The following is a 21,611-nucleotide window of genomic DNA, read 5'->3' as shown; positions in this document are numbered from 1 at the left end:
GTGAACGCAGCTTTAATACTGACATATTACAGAAATCTACAAGGTTCGGTTTGACATTTCAAGTTTCTCCGATAGATGTTGAACTTTCCAAGAGAAAAGATAAAAAATAACTTGAATGGCACTACAATTTAAATAACAAATCCCCAAGATAATCAATAAAACCATAAAGAAACTCCCGATGTAGTTTGTATTGATATAGAATCATATCATATAAAAAAAAGCATTTAACCTTGAGTTCTTCAAATAAAGATGACTTCAGAGAATGATAAATACTCTATGGAGGTAAGAATTATATAAATGAAAGTGGAAAGTACCTGCAGTATTAATATTTTACAGAAAAATATCAACAATGAATCGGTTCAAGTTGTGGTACGCTGTAGACCACTCAGCGAAAAGGAAATCGAAGCAAAATGTACCAGTGTAGTGAAAATGTATTCCAGCAGGGGAGTAATTGAGGTGGAAAATCCAAAAGCACGCAGCGAAAATGAAAAGAAAAAAATATTTACTTATGACTCAGTTTATGATGAAAGGTAACTTTCTAAAATCAATTTGATTAGATTCTTCTCATGCTAACTTTCCTGTTGTAACCACGAGAGATGAATATATACTATTCGTCAACACCTCCTTTTGCTACTCAGGAGTTGTCTGACTCGTCCATTTCTTTCAAGTCTCCAGGAAACACTGGATTTACTGTGTGTATCCTCCCATTTCAACAATCTTGTTCTGTGCACTAAGTTGTGGAGGTACTCCGTTGGATTTTCATTATATTCTACTGGACATAATTTGGGCTGACCATGACTTGCTTGCCTTCTGTGACATGTCACCTGAGAGGGGTATCCCAACACCCCTCGTATTTTATAACACCACCATATGATCTGGTTTTTCAATAGCAGTAGCTTGTTCTATCTTTGGCCACAAAACTAATGAAGCTAATTTATCATGTGTTTAACCATTTTTGAGTATATTGAAAAAAAACCCGTCTAGCAACAATACCCTTACTCTTTAGTTTTTACCCTGTAGTTGGTATAATTCTGCGAGTTTTTGATTTTTTCAATTATTTTCTTTAGCTCAACTCAACAAAACTTATATGATGAAACTGTCAGGCCTTTGGTAGCATCTGTACTTGACGGTTACAACGGTTGTGTATTTGCTTATGGACAGACAGGAACAGGGAAAACTCACACGATGGAAGGACTGGAAGAAGATCCAGGTATCATACCTAGGGCTTTTTCACAAATTTGGGCCCATATTGACAGAACAACTGGTGTGGAATTTTTAGTCAGTGTTAGATATTTGGAGATTTACATGGAAGAAATAAGGTAAGAATATGATTTAAAAGGTGAGAGGTGGTGTTTGTTTCTGGTATGGATCTTCCACGGTAGGAAATGTTTTCATAACACAAAAAGGAATTCTGAGGTGCATAGCAAATTGTTCAAACAGAGAATCATGCAAGGCACTTTTTAAAGAGTACAGTATCCTAATTTTAACATCAGTTTATATTCTTGAACTGTGTATGTATGTGTTCAAAAATAAATCAACTTTTACAACAAATTTAAAACTCCATCAACAGGATACTAGAACCAAGAACCATTTTCATTTGCCCTTAGGTAGATTCAAAGTAAAGTCATATGGACCGGAATACCTACATTGGTCCAAAGATGTATAACCACCTTCCAGATCATTTAAAGGCGTTGAATAGTTTCAAAAAATCATTGAATAAATATTTATTACAAAAATACTTTACAGGAATTCTTTGAATAACTCATATTCATATTAGTTTTAGAGTATGAGCCTGTCTTCCTCCTTTCTTTTCTCTTTTAAATTGTATTTTGTATTGACATTTCCTACACAATTTTATTGTCTGACTGGAAATGAAGAACAATTATTATTATTAGTCTAGACCTTTCCAGAACGTATGTAGGTAATGAAGAAAACCTTATGTTTATCAAAATATTCAAAATAAATTTGAACTTTTTATCAAATTCTATATATACATGCCCTAAATGTGTTTTTATTTTGTGTAAATTTTCATTCTTCAAGTCATTAAATTGAATCAAGAAAACTAGAATTATACAAATGTTCACTTTCACATACTACGTTATTCATCTTAGAAGAAGTATTGGAATTTTTTTAGGGTTTTTTGAAGTGTTCTAAATGAATGATGACATAAACACTTTGGATCGACACTTTAAGGAAGTCCAAACTGTCGACATGAGCATAATCATTATCAATGAAAATTTCAAGCTAAATTTGTACCCAGAAGCTAATTTCCACACTAAAATGACATATTAAAATCCCAGCAGTTATAATATGAATCATCCAGATAACCACGAATACATAGAGCACATATTTTTTTTTCAGCTACATTTGTCTAACATGAATATGCATCAAACGGTTGAATATAATTAGGTATTCTTGAACATTTGATTTTTTTGTGGATAAGGCCAGTTTATGGTTTGTTATTTTAGATTTCTAGGTCGATAATTATTTTTGTTGAGGAGGATAAATGATTTCTAAAGATCCTCACTTAGGTATATACAAATGGAACAGCTGAAATTTTAAACATTTGGACAACTCTTTGTAGGACAACTTATGCTCTAAAAGTTTCGGAGAGCTTTCCTTTGTAATTAAAGGTAAAACTGGAACGTCCCGCGTAGAATAAATCCAAAACAAACACTTTTCTCAATCACCAGAAATGCAACACTCCTCTCGATGTGTGTTTCACCAACAAAGTTTTCTTCAAGAGAGAAGAGTATTTCATTTCTGGTGATTGGGAAAAGTGCTTGTTTTGGATCTACCTTTTGTGAATTATTTTTTCTAGATATGAATTCTCAAATTATTTCCATCACATTTTCACCCGTTTAGGCGACCTGGAAAGCTAGTACATTTCTTTTATTTCTCTAAGCCAATCAATAGGCATATTTTATTGAAAGATCGTGCTAGGTACTTATTTGATTAGCGATTTTTTTATGTTGTTACACAGTTTCAGCTGTTTAGCATATTTAGTTTGTTGGTGAGAGGCATTAAAGTTGATGGCGTGTTCGGCAATTATCTGCTATCGAAAAAAAATGGATAAAAAAATTTACATCAAATTTTGGGTAACAAATGGAATCGAGGTTCAAAACTACTTGAAATGTTGACAGTGGCATAATGTGATTGTTATGGAGAATCGTCGAATCACTATTAGAGGAGTTACTGAGGATATCGGCATATCGGTTGGCTCATGCCATGCATGTATATTTTGGGCACGAAGTGTGGGTCAGCGAAGTTCGTTTCAACGTTGCCGAACTTTGACAAAAAAACACCGACGCATGAACATCCCTCAAGAATTATTGAATAGATTAGATTAGATTTTTTATTGGTCAAGTTATTACACCTTAGTGCTATGACAAGTCAATAATGTATAAAATAAATGTAAATTACAATTAAAATTACTGAAAAGGAGTAGGTAGTACATAAAAATTGTATATGATACAAGCACAAAATAAAGTAAATAAATATATAAATGTAAAAATAAAAATGTAAAAATAAAGATACATAGAGACAGTACCTACATTGATGATAGTCAATGTAAAGATGTAAACATGTAAAGATAAAGTCAGACGCATCATAGTAAGCATTCTGTGAGAGATGTTTTTCAGTTTCCGTTTGAAATTAGCGAGGGTTGCATTTTTCATTGATTGGGGCAGTGAGTTGTACAATGAAATGTATGAGTTACATCTCCGTGTTATTTCTAGTCTTTGGTTTGGTACTCTGATATTATCCTTGTTCCTAGTATTATAAGAATGGTTGTTACCGTTTGTAGTAAACTTTTGTAAATTTTCTTGAATGTGTATCAAATTGCAGTATATTACACATGATGGCAGAGTTAATATATTAAACTCAATGAAGTAATTCGAGATATGAACAGATGTGCCCCAGTTTATCAATCCATAAATTAAGGTACTAAGAAACATTGCATGATAAGCGGTATGGGCAGCTTCATTACCGACTTTATTTTTTATCTGCCTGATTGCATAGACCTTGCATGATAGATTTTTTGGTAGTTTGTCAATATGGGGTTTCCAAGTTAACTTTGAATCAATGGTTATACCAAGACATTTCACATTATTTGAGAGGATATGGGACAGCGAGAACATAACTGTTTGTGTCTTGCTTTTATTCACACATAGGCTATTTGCATTAAACCAGTCCGTAGCTTCTTGAATAACTCGCTTTTCTAATTCAATTCTGATGACTCTTCAATATTTTTTTTCTGAATGGCGAAGGAAGTGTCATCGGCGAATAGCATTGTTAACATTGTCATTGAATTTGGCAGGTCATTAATATAAATCAAGAAAAGTAGTGGCCCAAGCACACTACCTTGTGGAACACCATTCAATATCGTTTGTAAGCTACTGAGTTCTTCATTATATGATACACATTGCTTTCTCTCATTTAGATATGATGCTAGCAGATTGTGTGCTATGCCTACAAATCCATAGTATCTCAGTTTTTCTAATAAAATGTCAGTAGAGACGCAGTCGAACACCTTGCTCATATCGAGGAATATGCCAAGTGTCGATTCTTTGTTTTCGAAACCTTCAGTTATGAAGTTGACTAATTCGAGCACTGCTTTCTACGTGCTTCTTCCTTTCGTGAATCCAAACTGTCTATCTGTCAAGATATTTGTGTACTCTAAATAATTTATCATTCTTATTGCCATTATTTTTTCTACAATAACTTCAAGAGCGATCCAGACTTGCCCGAAAAGGTGATAACTGGGTAACATATACGAATAATGGGTATATGTTATGACATCGAAACCAAAATCCAATCGTCCCAATGAAAGAGCCCAAGAGATTCAAAACACAAAAAAAGGCTTTCAAGTTCCATCAAATGTCAGGGTCACTCAGTCTATAAGGAGTATTATCTTGAAGTAATAAGCCAATAGCGAGAAGCAATACTGTTGTAAATCATACCCTAAAGAAAATAACGCCGGCCGCCATTGGAAGCCATAAACCAATTGTGAGGTAGCTAAGAGCGCGCGAATGTACGATGTTCGCTGCCGTTCTAGATGTAGCGAGAATAATGCTACCGACTTCAATGGAATTCCGGTTAATTTTCTACCGCATTCGATTACGATATATAAACGCTAACCACGAGCATATCGACACAGTCAAGTTGACGTTACAGTGCGGTACGCGAAGCGATCTAGTAAGGCAATAGACATTCGAATAACAGTTGAAGCTTTAGTTGAGGTGTTTGTTGTTTCCAAGATTAAATAGACATATGAAAAGAAGTGTATATCAGAACTGCTTTGAGGATTGGAAAAAACTCTGGCACAAGTCTATTTTATATCTAAGGTAGACTACTTTGAAAGGGACAAAATGGAAATTGATGAATAAATGAATATTTTTTGAGAAAAATGAAAATTCACCTTATTTTTTTAACAGACCTCGTATGTGGCTAGGAATTAGATCAGCAGTTGTTACGAGGAGTAATATCAAAAAAATCAAATATTTTTCTCTCAGTGTACTTTGTGACTGGTGATAACCATACCAGTTTTGATAAGTAAGTTTATTAATGCAACTCTAATGACATATAAGAACAAAGGCTTTCATGACCGTAGTCACGATTGATGATAACAAAATCTGGACTGGTACAATGGAACTTATAGTATTAAACACTTCATCTGGCAGACATCAACACTAGTACATACGTTGACTGCGAGGACGAAAGTTATGGCTTGCTGGGACTTCGAGAGACAACTTTCGTCCTCGCAGTCTATGCATACACCACTGATGATTCATAATGACATATTTGTATCATTGTAAAGGAACAGATGTGTTTCCAACAGTATAAGATATTTGAAATGCATCTGAGAATTTGGGAGAATGGTCTTCAAGCTGTTCAAACTACTAATGCTGATGAGGAGTTGAACACAAAAAAAATATTTTCTGAAAATGTTTATGTAGAAGAACTTGAGAAACACAAAAAACAGTAAAAATGGTTTATCAATTAATTTAAAGTTTGATATTCTGAAAAGTATAAAATAGAATGTTCATGTTGTTTATCCGCTTCTGGAGAATATACATGAGTCTTATAAATTAAATTAACTTCAATCCCTCGACAACGATTCCTTTGAAAATAAGAACTGAATTTTTATTTAGTTGCATTGGAGAAGAAACTAAAATAAATGAAGAATTTTTGACTGTTCAATTTTTATGTTTTTTTTTTCACCTTATTTTAAATCTGAGATGTGAAGATATACAGTTTTTTGAAAAAGTTCCGTTTTCATATCATATTCTTCATTTTTCATTTAAAATAAATCTTTTGATTTTTAGAGATCTTCTCAGGCTGAAAAACTCCAAACCGCATGAACTGAGGGAAATGACTGGAGAGGGCGTCATTGTAACCAACCTTCATTCACAAACTTGTCAAAGTGCAAAAGACATGGTGAGAGCTATGAAAGTTGGCAACGCTAATCGCACAACTGGCATGACCAACATGAACGAGCACAGCTCTCGGTCTCATGCCATTTTCCAAATCGTCATTGAAATGGCAGAGGAACACTCAAAGTCAATAAAAATAGGCAAATTGAATCTGGTAGATCTGGCTGGTAGCGAAAGACAGTCCAAGACAGGAGCTACAGGGGATAGATTGAAAGAGGCCACTAAAATCAACAAAGCACTTTCTTCATTAGGTAATGGATCGATATAATGCTTTTGCTTCAAATTATCACTTTTTTATTTGCACAACTTGAGAGTTGATACTAAAACTATTAAAGAATGGTCCCTGATCCAATGTTCTACCTTTCCAATTGTTGAAATAGCAAAAATTATAACTTCTATTTATCATAATAACATGTTCACTTGTTTTTTTTCAAATGAACATTCATATACTTGATAATTCTTACTTAAATTTCAGTTTGATCCCCTTAAATGTTACGTCATGTGCCAGCGTCATCATTCACTTCAACTAAATCAGTTTTTTACTTGGGTTGTGATTGGGAAAAGTAGAAAAAGAAGGAATAGTCTAATCAACAATTTCAAAAACATAAAAAATAGAGATAAAGGTCCTAAAAATATGAGCGATAGCTCATTCGATTCGGAAACACCTCTAGGAAAATGTTTTTGAAGGATTTTGGTGCAGGTAAAAAATTGCAATTGTTATTAACAAAAAAAAATGGTATTTCGTTTTTCGATAATAACTCAAAAAATATTAATACTTGAGCAATTTTGAAAAAAGCTAGTTAAAGAGAAGGACATTTTTGATAAAAAAGGCCCGACTCACGAAACTCTATCTCCATTATTTATAATTTTAATTTGACGTTGAAAATAGGGTTCCGCGCGGCTGTTACGACATGCAAGCGCTGCCGCTAAAGAGAGTTTATCAAAAGAAATAATTTTTTTATAACATAAAATGTCATTTTAAAAATTTGAATAAAATCTAGTATTTTCTTAACACTTGAATGAATCGAGTCCCGTAGAAAAAAAAGTTTTATCACCATTTTTCAAAAAGTTATTCAATTGTTAACTAACAAATTTTTTCCCAATCTCTGTTGACATAAATAATGGTATAAAAGGTATAAATAATTGGACTATAAATTTTAAACTTCGTGGAGCCCTTTTGATATATATACTTCATACGATCCTGCGATAAAAGTTCATAAAAATTTATTAATTTGTTAATTATGATTTTTTATAACTATTGCAAAATGAAATATCTAAAAATTGATGATATTTATTTTTTCAATCGATATTTAGCTATGTCTGTTTTCACATTAAATAATGGCAGTTACATATTAACATAGGATATGAATTTTCTACGTAATTTGTTTATTTATTATTATTAAAAAAAGTTATCAAATCGATAATAACACCTCTCACTTCCATGGTGAATTTGTCTTTCTTTAATGGCGCTTATCCAAAAGGACTAAAATGTGGGAAAGTGATTTCAGTTCACAAAAAAAATAATCGAAATAATTTGGAAAATTACAGACCAGTAATGATACCTTTCGGTTTTCAAAAAGTATTCGAATACTCTTTTGTGGACCGTCTTATAACATTTATTGAAAAATTTGAAATTATAACCGAAAACCAACATGGTTTCCGAGAAGCAAGGTCGACGATAACGGCCTTAGTTTCCTTTTATAGCACAGTGGTAGAACATATTGAAGGAGGTGAAAGTCCAGCTACAGTATTTTGTGACTTGAGCAGGGCGTTTCGATTGTGTGAACCACGCTGAGTTACTAGCAAAACTGGAAAGATTTGGTATTAGAGGGGTAGCGAATACTTGGATATTAACATTCATAAAAAATTGTACGCAGTATGTTAGTATAGCCCAAAACAATGGCAACAAGACTCAGAAGGTCAACTCACAACAGAACTATTGAGAGAGGTGTTCCTCAGGGGTCAATATTAGGGCCTGTGCTATTTATATTGTATGTGACAGATATAGATCAGAATATCAACTCAGGCAAGTACACTGCATATGCAGATGATTTTTCACTGACAATATCAGCTCCTACAACATCGGAAATAGAAAAGGTAGGCACTGATGTAATGAAAAAAAATTAGTAACTATTTCAAATACAGAAATTCAATATTTTTGAAAATTTTTTTTTTGCTATTTTGTTGTCTAGATGCCTAATTATGATTTAAAAAAAATGTTTTCTTAATTTTAATTTTTAATTGTTTAAAATCGATTTTTTTATATTTCGATTTTTTAAATAATTAGTTGAGAAATAATTTTGCTTTTAAAAATCATAATTTTACACTTTTAAAAAGTGCCAATTTTTTTTTTTAATATTATAGATTCGGTAATTGTAGCGCCCACTTGACTTGTCTTCTGCTTCAGAAAAAAATATAACATTGGTCAATATTTGTTTATAACAAATTGTTAAACTAATAAACAATTAAATAATAAATATTTTTTTGCCAAACTATTTAAAAGTGTAAATTATGATTTTTTAAAGCAAAATTATTTCTTAACTAATTATTTAAACAATCAAAATATAAAAAAATCGATTTTAAACAATTAAAAATTAAAATCAAGAAAAACAATTTTTTTTAAATCATAATTATCTCTACACAACAAAATAGCAAAAACATTTTTTTCAAAAATATTGAATTTCTCTATTTGTTTAAAACAATTCAATAAACAAATTACGTAAAAAATTCATATCCTATGTTAATAACTGCCATTGTTTAATGTGAAAACAAACATAGGTAAATATCAATTGAAAACAAAATTTTTATCAACAATTTTTAGATATTTCATTTTGCAATAGTTATTGAAAATCATAATTAACAAATTGATACATTTTTATGAACTTTTATCGCAGGATCGTATGAAGTATATATATCAAAAGGGCTCCACGAAGTTTAAAATTTATAGTCCAATTATTTATACCTTTTATCCCATTATTTATGCCAACGGAGATTGGGAAAAAAATTTGATAGTTAACAATTGAATAACTTTTTGAAAAATGGTAATAAAACTTATTTTTCTATGGGACTCGATTCGTTCAAGTGTTGAGAAGATACTAGATTTTATTCAAACTTTTAAAATGACATTTTATGTTATAAAAAAATTATTTCTTTTGATAAACTCTCTTTAGCGGCAGCGCGCGCATGCCGTAACAGCCGCGCGGAACCCTATTTTCAAAGTCAAATTAAAATTATAAATAATGGCGATAGAGTTTCGGGGGTCGGGACTTTTTTAACGGAAATTTCCTCCTCTTTAACGAGCTTGTTTCAAAATTGCTCAAGTATTAATATTTTTTGAGTTATTAACGAAAAAGTAAATACCATTTTTTTAAATTCTATTTTGTTAATAACAATTGCAATTTTTTATCTGCACCAAAATCCTTCAAAAACATTTTTCTAAAGGTGATTCCGAATCGAATGAGCTATTGCTCATATTTTTAGGACCTTTATCTCTATTTTTCATATTTTTGAACTTGTTGATTAAACTAGAAGATAATAACCCAATATTTTATACCCTTCCACAATCTGAAAAAATTAAAGCTAAATCAAATTAGTCAGTAACTGCCCAAAAATTTAAAAAATTAAATATTGATACTTAGCTTTCTTAAGTGGATGAAATTTCAGAAAACAATCCTATTCCGTTTTCAAAACCTGAAATTCACTTTAAAAATTTCGCCCCAAACTATGATAGCTCTAATTTTTTTTGACACAAATCAAAAGAATGAAATGTCCAGATGTTACATGGGACAGTCTGAATACAATTCCGCTTTCTGCTTCAATAAGTTTGTTGATGGTTAAAATGGAAATATGTCTTGGCACAATCATGTTTCTGAAATTTGAAAGGCTGCCTCTCAAAAGCTTGGAACACTGTTCCGAACCAGAAAACTGTACACACCTCAGCAAATTTTGATGCTTTATAAAGATTACATCAGACCTCTTTTGGAGTATTGTTCTCATGTATGTAAGTATACCCTGAAGCTGCTGGACTTACAATCATTATTATTTATAACAAGATACCTGAATCTCTCAGAATAAATTGTAAACTTTGCGTCTCTCCAAAGCTTATTATTTGTTGAAAGAATTCTTCAATGATAATTTAAAGTGATGTTGTTCGTGTTGAATATTTCATGTCGTATCATTCTGCATTGTGATGTAGTTTAGTGTCTTTTGAACCCTACATATAGATGTATATGTTCGTGTTCTGTATCTAATATAATATTACATTGAGTTTCTTTGATTGACGACTTGTTTATTTTGTGGAAATTCATGTTCACTGAGGATACACTACAAAAACACACTTTTGTCTATTTTCCACGATATTTCTTTATTTTTGACTAGTTTCGGCTATTACACCATCAGTTAGTTTTGAAAATGGTGTTTTTGTAGTGTATCCTCAGATTATATTAAGTATATTGACTGCGATAACCTTGTTATTTATACATCTTATATTCTTAACCAATATTAATGATACTGCCTCATGATTTTCCTCTACTTCTATAATGTTTACTGTAATTGACATGTTCTACACCTGAAAAGGTTTTTTATTACAAAGAACTAATATAGGATACCTATCTATCTATCAATACAGATTTCTGTCAGCTGGATTTATTCTTTGACCACTTTACCAATTAGTCCATCGATTTTCAAAAGATACCTTAAACATTTCATTATTCTTGGTATAGGAAAACTCAGAAATAACAACATCTTAAATTTTTTTGAATAATTTTCATTTTCTATGGAATGATTTTGCAGGAAACGTCATCTATGCCTTAGCTGAAAATTCACCTCACATTCCATACCGTGATTCCAAACTCACACGACTACTACAGGATTCTCTTGGAGGAAACAGCAAAACTATTATGATTGCCAATGTGGGGCCTGCAAGTATGAATTATGAAGAAACAATCATCACTTTAAGGTGTGTCAGGAACTCAGTATGAGATGATTTTTGCCTAATTCCACGCTGTTTTTTTCCAGATACGCCTATCGAGCAAAATCAATTAAGAACAATCCAGTTAAAAACGAGGATGTCAAAGAAGGAAAACTCTTGGGTCTCCAACAGGAAATTGAACGACTTAAGCAGCTCATTATGGAAAAAAGTAATGGAGATTTTAGCGCCAGTCTGGGTGAAGATGAGGAAATTTGTGATGGGGAAGAGGAAATTGATAAAGAAGAGAAAGAGAAGAAGCTGGAAATGGGTAAGATGGAAGTAGATGAATTAGCGAAGAAGCTGAAGATGTTGGAGAAGCAGATGGTCCATGGAGGAAAAAATATTGTCGATAGTGTGAACGAGAACGAGTTGAGACTTGAACAACAGAGAGCACAGATAGCAGCAAGAAAGGTAGACAGTATTGCAACAATAATAATAATATTAAAAAAAAATATCTTATATGCATACAAACATGAACTTTCCTCAATTGTGAGGTTCATTGCCCAGATACCACATCTAATGGATATATTGAAACTAAGCCAGATGGTCCTGTTAGCTGTTAGCTGCATTGTTGTGGCTTCTTGTGCTTTCTCTCACAAATTCAAACCTGAATAAATCAAAACAGAAAAAACCTTAAACAATAAATATGACCTATGTTTAACATTCAGTTATTCCGATCAGCTTTCAACTATTTGAGAAGCGCCATCATTGGTAGAAATTCTTCCCTATTGACCCAGTAATTGAATGAATATGCTGCTCATCAACTGATGTAGAATGCAGGTTTCAACAATATAATAATATAAGTAGATCTTATTTTCTTACGAATGATTTTATTTGAGAATTGATAACAAATTTGACCCATAACTGAAGGCTATATAGCAAAACTTCAGAATGGTCCAATAAATAAATGTAAATGTAAAAAGCACAATTCCGCCCTTCCATAGAAACTATCATCTAAAAATAACTTGGTCCATTTTTCTGACTTTTGTTTACATCTTTTTTTTGGTGCTTTCAACTACGAAAAAGTTCTGCTTGATGTTGTGGGAACAAAATTTTCTTCTGTTTGTTAAATCTGTTTTTCCGTTAACCCATTGTCGCCCCCTATGAACGACAACTCTCAAAAGTTGAAACTTGTGCGAGCTAAGGACTAACGAGGTCTTACTTTTTAACGTGTGATTCCTAACAAAGGGTTGAACAATAGCAAATGAAAATCGATCGTCCGGCCTCGCGGCTGGAACCATTGGTTCACACAGCGGTCGATTGAGTGAGTGGAGTAAAACACCCACCTCTACCTGATCGGTTACCGTCCAACCATCATGTCTTTAAACTTTTTTCCAGCCTGATAGTTTCGAAAATATGTAGTTTGAAAAATTGAAAAATAGCACTCTTCAGAAATTTGTCAAACTACTAACTTTAGAACGTTTTACTTCGATTAAACTATTTTGAGGAAACAAGTATTAGAATGAAATTTATAGAAAATTTAATTACCTACAAAACGCATATTCTTTTTATCTGACGTAGAAAAATCGACGTATTTGATTGTTAGTAAGTTCAGGCTCTGCTGCTAACCTGAAAAATTACTCGCCAAATGCAGTAGTCGGCTTTGTTAAAAAGCTGGATTCATTTGCTCGAGTTTGTATAGGTGTGAGCCACAATAAATCCTCGAAGGTTGTAGTGGAGGATCGAATAAACCCACTCACCTTGGTCCTACCCCTACTACTATTACCACCAGTTTAATAATCTATTGGATTTTTGAAACTTCTTTAAGTTTTATTTAGAACATAGAGAGTTGTTTTCTATAATTGACCAAATAGTTTTGTTTTTATTTATTTACTCAATAAACCCCATTACAGTAATTGTTACCACAAAAATAGTATTCTCACTGCAACCAAAAAATTATCACAGCATTACATAAAAGTAAAAGTAATACAATTCAACTTGCTATAATTATAAAATTGTTATCTTTAAGGGGCACCAAAATGGAAGTGGCTAGTTAATACTGACAAATATTACAGTTATGATATCAAAAATATATCTCAATACTATTAATGTTGCAATACTTACTTGGGTATACATTAAGTTAGTGGGCATACTTGGAGACTGGCTCTAAATAAAATTATCTAAAACAATTCATTCAGGCCAGTCTTAACTTACCTACATTGTAGGTTAATGGACTGACACCTATCAGAAAACAACTACTCCCCTGGCTGATACCACGAAGGGCGTTGGATAATATCCGACAGGTGTTAGCACAGGATTCTTTGTAACAGTGTTTCTGTTGGGTGTCAATGTTGACTCTTGCATGGGCGTTTCTTATCATAGCATACTTTCTGATGATTTCTACATTGTCGTCTTTCCCAGCAAACTTCTGAGTTAGTGACGGGAGTCTTTCCTTAATAGGGATAATACCAGTGAGTTGGTACAGCAGAGGGTTTGGAGGGTTGTATTTGGAGTTATTGGGATGCCTGAATCTTGTTATTTTCCTTGTAGCCGTTGTTTCAGATACTTTAATTGTTGTCAAGGCCCTTTGTTTGATATTAAGAAACAGTGGGTGCGAGTATTCAATAAGTGGACAACAGATTAGTTTATATATTCGGCTTGCTGTTGATATGTTTGCACCTGCTCCCGGGTTTATCAAACTAGTGAAATGTGCGGCTCTTGCAATAACTTTCTTTTTTTATTATTGATGTGGCTGTTGAAATTTAGTCTGGAATCAAGTGTATCAGCTAGGTAATTAACTGTCAATTTTGCATGTAATATATGTTGGAAAACGTTGATTTTTGGAGAAGTTGCGGAATTCTGATAATTAAATATGATGAATTAGACTTAGATGGGTTTGGCTGGAACCTCCATTTATTGAACCAGTTATTTGTTATTGTTACAAGACGTTTCAAATTTTTAATAACTTTGTCTAGCATTTGATCGTGCGCAATTAGGGCGGTGTCATCCGCTTACTGGAGAATATATGCTTCATGCCTGAAGTGGTTGATATTCTTTTGTTGGTGATGATAAATATCAGAACTGTATAAGTTATATAACTATGGTGAGAGCGGTGAACCCTGTGGAACTCCCTGCTCTGGGATAAATTCGTCTGAAAAACTACTCAGTATTTTAACTCTCAGTTTCCTGTCAATTAGCAGATTCTTAATTGTATGAATAAAATACTCTTGGGCCAGATTCCATCAAATGCTTTGTTCATATCCAAAAAGATCGCTGCTTTTGTTGTTGTTCAGCTTGGTTGTTTCAATGTTGTTCGTGAGAATCGTGAGAGGATGTATATCAAATCAAATCAAAATATGCTTTATTACCCAAGATATAAACATATTATTGGCAAAGTCTAGTAAAGTAAAACATGTATAAGGGACAATTAACAAATATAAACTATAAAATAATGCTTAAACACCGGAGCAGAGTATATGGACAGAACAATATTAAGTCCATATAAGTACATGAATTTATGAATATTAAGTAAACGTAAATATATAATTCTACATAATGAACATTGATAGCCATTTTGTGTTGGTTTCTATAACTTGTTTACACAAAGCTACATGTCAATTATTCGATAGAGCCTTGGTAGAATTCGTCCACACTATAATAGGGCCTCCCAACAAGGTATTCTTTCACTTTCTTTCTGAATTTCTTTCCATTATATATTCGCCTTAAATTAATGGGAAGGTGGTTAAATAACTTCTTGCTATTGAAAATAATAGAATTTTGTGTAGATCTTCTTGTGCGGGTATCTGCGAAAAGAAGTTTTTGTGCCAATCGCTCACATTTTAATAATAATTGCGGTCGAAGTTCAAGTTGAAGTTTTTAGCAAATATGTAAGCTTTTTCGGAAGGTAACTTATATTCAATATTGTTATCTATAATATTTTTAGTATTTATTCCATCCTTTTTGTATTTGGATAATTTCTGTATTTCATTCCAATAGGATTTGCCCCTCTTTTCATGAATGACTTCACATATTTGAATCCAATTGTCATACATACAAATTAAAAAAAAAATCATTGATTGTCGAAATATGGTCTATTGTAAATGCAAGTTCTGGAATGTCATCAAAAAATTCTGGAAATTCTTCAAATTGATCTAATGATTTTTTATTTTGATCTTTCAGAAACTTGAAGTAGAAATGCAACAAAAACTTGAATTGGAGGAAGAAACATGCATCGAGTTGAAACAAGTTTTTGCAAGTTTGCAGCAGCAGGTAGATTTCAAGAGAGATAAATTAAAAAGGCTAAATAGCAAGTTGCAATCTATCAGACAAGAAATCAGGGATAACCATGAAGTTTATGTCAAAGATAGGCAAGAAATTGAGGAAGCCAACGACGAAGCTGCTATGTAAGTATTAAAATCACTGTAGACATGCTTATTAAAATTCAACTGTAATAAATTCTAGGCACTTGAGAAAATGGTTTTTGATTATCGATAACTTCCTTCCTTCGGAAGAAAGAACAAGATTGATAAATTTGGCTCAGTATGATGACAACATTGATAATTGGGTTCTGAGGAAAGAAAAAATTAGGATAAACCCTGCTGATAGACCTTTTGCTCATAATTATAGAAGACCCATTTCAGATGCAGCTATACAGATGAGCCAAACTATGCCCAAGTATAGGGTGAGTTAACCTGTAAAGAATTGAAATAAAGTAGGAATCTTATTTATGAGAAAATTAATATTTTGAAATAAAATTTTTAAATATTCATCTCTCCCCACTTACCTACACAGTAGATTCTGGTAAATGCCTGCCGGAAAACAAATACTTTCCCGGCTAATACCACGCTGGACATTGAAATGTCGACCACTAAAGAAAGCTTAAGTATAGAATTTTTAATTATGAATAAAACAAGTTATTGACTAATTGGACTTTTCGGGTGAATTTTTCAGTTTGCCCTTCATTACTCAGTTCTGCTCTTCAGCAGATTCTCCATTGATTTAGATTTGTTTATTTTGTGGAAGGTTATAAACCCAAAAAACAGTAAGAAATATAAAAATATTCGTTGCAATAAATGAATTCATAAAACCAGGTAATACTTAAACCAAACAGCAAAAGGTTATATTTCTGTATTGAATTTAATATTCTCGTCATAGTAAATTTATAATGGAATCTTATTGACAGAATAGAAAGGCAAAACTGAAAAAAATTGAACCCCTTTAAAAAAATTATAAAATTGGTATCTTTTGCTATAAAATTGTATGTGCCCACATCCTATATCTACGTTTTTTTCTATTTTATTTCTAAAAATAAAATCCCACAAGTCTAAAAAGATATAAGAGTTCCAAATTCTTAGCCTTTCAATATTTTGTGGCTCTTCATTTGCTTATCTGAAGAATTTTATAATCAAATAACAAAAGTACTTTACTGTGCTTTGGTTAGGATTAGATCATTACTTGAATATGAGACTAAAGTGTGGTCTCCTCTATACAGGGTGTAACTGAATAAGTGTAAAACATTCAAGGAGGTGATTCCTCATCGAAAAAAAGAAAGGATCTTTCATATAAAGAAACTTCATTGGAGCATCCCTTGTTAAGATACAGCCCCTTAAAGGGGGTACATAAAACTTGTATAACAATTTTTTTCACAAGCACTGAAAAAGTTACAATATTGAAATTAACCTGACGTTTTGTACTTCCAAAAAGACACTTAGCCAGAAATTTATTTGGTTCACACCATGGTTGTAGGGGGTGGAAAACGCAACCCCTAAAATTTATTTCCAATGTAACTTTTTGTCTTATTATTTGTTTACCATTTAAAAATTTATTTCCGATAGCCTGTTTCATTCTAAACAAAAAATTTCTCTTGGGTTTTTTGCCCAAAATAAACCAGTTCGCAGAAAAAATTTATTTTACGAGCAACTACAGAGATACATCGTCATGAATGCGAACTGGATTTATTGTTATTTTGTAGTTAGTACCTGCATTAAACGATTAAAGGGTGATAAACAAAACTAATTTATTAATAACAAAACACACAACATGTAGAAATCATAGTAAATGTTCAAAATGTCTACCTTCAGACATTACGCATGCGTCTAGACGTCGGCGCATTGAGCCACGTATTCGCTCAAATATTCCTGGAGTCTCTCTGATTACCCTGCACAAGTTGTTCCTTTAAAATTCGAAATACCGTAATATGATCAATATTTAGCTGGAAAGCAATCTTTCTAGTACTGGTAGTAGGTTGTTCTTCAATCAAATTGAGCACTGCTTCCTCAAGCGGTGTTCGTACTTCTCGATGGCGACCACAATCCTGCGTTCTTTTGTCGAACGAACCATACTCTCGTAATCGTTGATGAAGTCGAGCAAATATTCTATGTGAAGGATGCTGCCGTTGAGGATACATTTTAGCATATCTTCTAGAAGCTTCTAACCCATTCCCCTGCGACAGACCGTAAACGTAATGCATATCAGCCATTTCCTCATTTGTGTATATCATTTTAATAACAAGTGAATTATTAAAGTAACAAATCAAGAACAGAACAACAACACACAATTAGTATTAATTCAATTTCGAAAATTCACAAACTGACAGTGTCATACCAATTTAATTGTCACTATCGCTAATAGCGACCTACTAGATAGATTAGTTTCGTATTTTCGCATTTATGACGATGTATCTCTGTAGTTGTTCCTAAAATAATGTTTTGCTGCGAACTGGTTTAATTTGGGCAAAAAACTCAAAAGATATTTTTTGTTTAGAATGAAACAGGCTATCGGAAATACGTTTTTAAATGGTAAACAAATAATAAGACAAAAAGTTACATTGGAAATAAATTTTAGGGGTTGCGTTTTCCACCCCTTACAACCATGGGGTAAACCAAATAAATTTCTGGCTGAGTGTCTTTTTGGTAGTACAAAACGTGAGGTTAATTTCAATATTGTAACTTTTTTAGTGCTTGTGAAAAAAATTGTTATACAAATTTTATGTACCCCCATTAAGGGGCTGTATCTTAACAAGGGATGAAAGATCCTTTTTGTTTCTCGATTTTTTGATGAGGAATCACCTCCTTAAATGTTTCACACTTATTTAGTTACACCCTGTATATCCATTAAATTAAAGCACTTTGAAGGGGTTCAAAAAAAGATTTTGTGGTGGTCGTTTCATTTGGAGAGTATCAATATAGAGTCGAATTCATATGTAACAACATTGGAGGGGCCGTATAACAGAGGAAGCTATATCCAATAGTCGTTATAAGCAATATATATATATATATATATATATATATATATATATATATATATATATATATATATATATATAAAAAATAAATAGATAAGTACTCTTTGATCATTCCCATATTGATTTCAATTTAAGAGCCACCGGTATACAGCTGTTTCAGCCTATTGGGCATCGTCAGTACCGGGTAGGCGGTCCTCGATTGAAGACAAAATGAGAAAAAACCAAGAAAGTACTTGATAAAAATAGCTGCGTAAACGCAAGCGAAACATAAGTGGAACCACCTATTGGTGTGACACCCAAGTCAACTTGCCAAGTTTTTATGTCAGTGTTGGTGGTTTGACCAATCAACCGACAACTGCGGTAGCAGAAATTTGGTTGATTGGTCAAACCACCAACACTGACATAAAAACTTGGCAAGTTGACTTGGGTGTCACACCAATAGGTGGTTCCACTTATGTTTCGCTTGCGTTTACGCAGCTATTTTTATCAAGTACTTTCTTGGTTTTTTCTCATTTTGTCTTCAATCGAGGACCGCCTGCCCGGTACTGACGATGCCCAATAGGCTGAAACAGCTGTATACCGGTGGCTCTTAAATTGAAATCAATATGGGAATGATCAAAGAGTACTTATCTATTTATTTTTTGATTTTCATGGAATTATTTTCCAGCAGCTTGACTGCATTAACCTTTCTAGATTTTATATATATATATATATATATTTTAATATATTTTCATTGTCATTAGTTTTTGAAATTATGGGTAATTTTGGTCTGTTTCTGTTTAATTGAATCGCTGTATGATGTGTGATTTTTCTTCAATAATAAACACTTGTCTTTTTTTGTAACATGATGACGTAAAAAAGCGTGATTCAAATCAAATCACACGCCTATAACCTGGCCACTATCACTCACTATGCTTCAATGAACAAAATAATAGTTCAAGGGCAAATGGCGAGAAAAAACTAATTTTGATGGACCTCATTTTTTGTAGGGTGAAAATGTACTTGATCTCAAACTAGATATGCCTTTACGTACCACGCAAGATTACACCCCACCTTCAATTTGCCCACAAATCAAATCCATTGTGGGAGGTGTCATTCAAAAAGAAATCGATAACAACCGTATTGTAATAAAAATGCCAACACATGCTGTAGGAAGAAGTTCTTCATCTAAAATAGAACAAGAAGGAAAATACAAACAAGCTACTCGGATGATGGTGGATATGAATAGTTATAGGTAACATTGTTTATGAAAAATACTTTTACTTGAAGTTATAGAGATTTCTCAAGGACACAAATGAAACATTTATAACAAGCGTTCTTTTCAGGCAGAACATTTCATTTCATTTAAAAATTTTCAGTATAGTGAAAATTTTACTTTGGATCATTGGTCGAATCAAAACGAATTGTTTTATTAAAATTTGGGTATCTTTCGGCATCGAGTTTACTAAAAAAAAAGAAAGAGAGGGTTGATTTTTGCAAGTCTCCTATCTAGTGTACTGACTATTGAATGATGTCATGTTTTATTACAGGAAACGATAGGCATGCTGAAAGCGCTTTTGAATGGAACAAGGAAATTATGAAAACTTAGACAAAGGAATATTTGCCAAGCCTTTTTACCTTTTTTTGTGATATACATATTACGTTTAAATGCGGCTCTTTTAGCAAATTTTATTTTTTATATTATATTTGTTGAATATGTTGAAATTTATTTATTTTTATATAATTATATATTGTTTACAAAAATATATGATTTCAGTAATGTTGGTTTCAAGCACTGTAGATATGAAATGTTTGTTGATCAGCATTTTGTGTATCAAATGTCATTATTTTGGAGCAAAATAATATTATTGTTTTAATATTCACAAATTAAAATTAAATATGAGTAGATAATATTCACTGTGATTATTGAGTCCTTGAAGCTAGTCCACTTTGTATTATTAAGGATAAGTAATGTGAATTTTGTGTCATGCTAGAAAATTTTACATTTTTTAACAGAATGTGAACAAAAAATAAAGAGAACAGGGAGGAAAATCGTTTTTTGCTTTTTAACTTATTTGGTTATTATACAGGGCGACTCAAAAGAAAATCATAAAAATGGTAGGAGATAAAGAGTTGGGTGAGTTGCAATAATTTTTTCTATTTCAGAGTATTATTGAATGATACTTCTTTTAGTTCCGAGAATATAACAAAGACATTGGAAAGATGATTAAACTTTGCCATAGAAACTTTCAATGGCTATCTGAATATGTTCAATTTTTTCTTCCAGTTTGTGTCTGAAAGTTGCTTCTTAGCATGATCTACACATCCATGTATAGAGTTACTTATTTTCAAATTGATTACTTCCTTCCTTTCTTTGGAAGATTCCAACATTTTTTTGTATCAAGATGGAGTAGTAGAAAGCCAAAAACTTTCTTTCCCAATGTTCATAAAACTTTCATACACCCTCAACTATAGTATTTTTTTATTGTAGCAACATTTTCATAATATATTAAAGAATTCGATTTTTCTGATATTCCAGAAGAGTTTCGGCAATTTCATGACAATCGCAAGTAATGTTTTTTATTACAGATTTGATAATGTCTCGATTGAAAAAAATACATATCTACCATGTTTTTCAAAATAATTTTCAATGCCATTTACTTGAATAAATTAAGATTCAAGTATCTGAATTGCAGAAATTTGTAAACCTCAGCAAAAATGTAATGATACCCTTTACCAGGAAAAGGTATCTAGATGATTCACTAAACTTTCCTTTGGTGATGAGGTTATTCCATTTTCAGGGGAGGTGAAATATCTAAGTGTCATCCTTGATAAAAAACTCCCTTGGAAGGCTCACTTTGAAAAGATTTTACACAAAGCCAGAATGCCTCTATGGACAAGTCAAAGGAAATTTGGAATTGTTTGGGACTCAGGCCCCAAAAAGACCCGTTGTATATATGTGATGTTCAACTAAACAGTGAACTCGTACCGAGCAATTGCTTGATGGCCAAAAGACAGCAAAGCTCAGCTGAAGGTTTCTAATGTA

At 32.4% G+C, this 21,611-nt stretch overlaps 1 protein-coding gene across 1 annotated transcript; it reads left to right on the top strand.

Moving 5' to 3' along the window:
* The first annotated feature begins 53 nt into the window (after window positions 1-53).
* Window positions 54-20,622, top strand: LOC111518231 (kinesin-like protein Klp68D). The gene is made up of 10 exons (XM_074181983.1): window positions 54-282; window positions 337-530; window positions 1,068-1,319; window positions 6,327-6,685; window positions 11,226-11,391; window positions 11,451-11,814; window positions 15,523-15,746; window positions 15,805-16,024; window positions 19,576-19,820; window positions 20,116-20,622. Exons 1-10 carry the CDS (start codon window positions 250-252, stop codon window positions 20,123-20,125), a joined length of 2,067 nt encoding a protein of 688 aa, XP_074038084.1. The 5' UTR covers window positions 54-249; the 3' UTR covers window positions 20,126-20,622.
* Window positions 20,623-21,611: the final 989 nt, after the last annotated feature.

This window comes from Leptinotarsa decemlineata, unplaced genomic scaffold (genome assembly GCF_025532065.1).
Source record: "Leptinotarsa decemlineata unplaced genomic scaffold, Ldec_3_MD MMD2_tig00026328_RagTag_RagTag, whole genome shotgun sequence".
Taxonomy (NCBI): Eukaryota; Metazoa; Arthropoda; class Insecta; order Coleoptera; family Chrysomelidae; genus Leptinotarsa; species Leptinotarsa decemlineata.
Note: the sequence above shows the minus strand (reverse complement) of the source record. Positions and strands in the feature narration are given on the sequence as shown.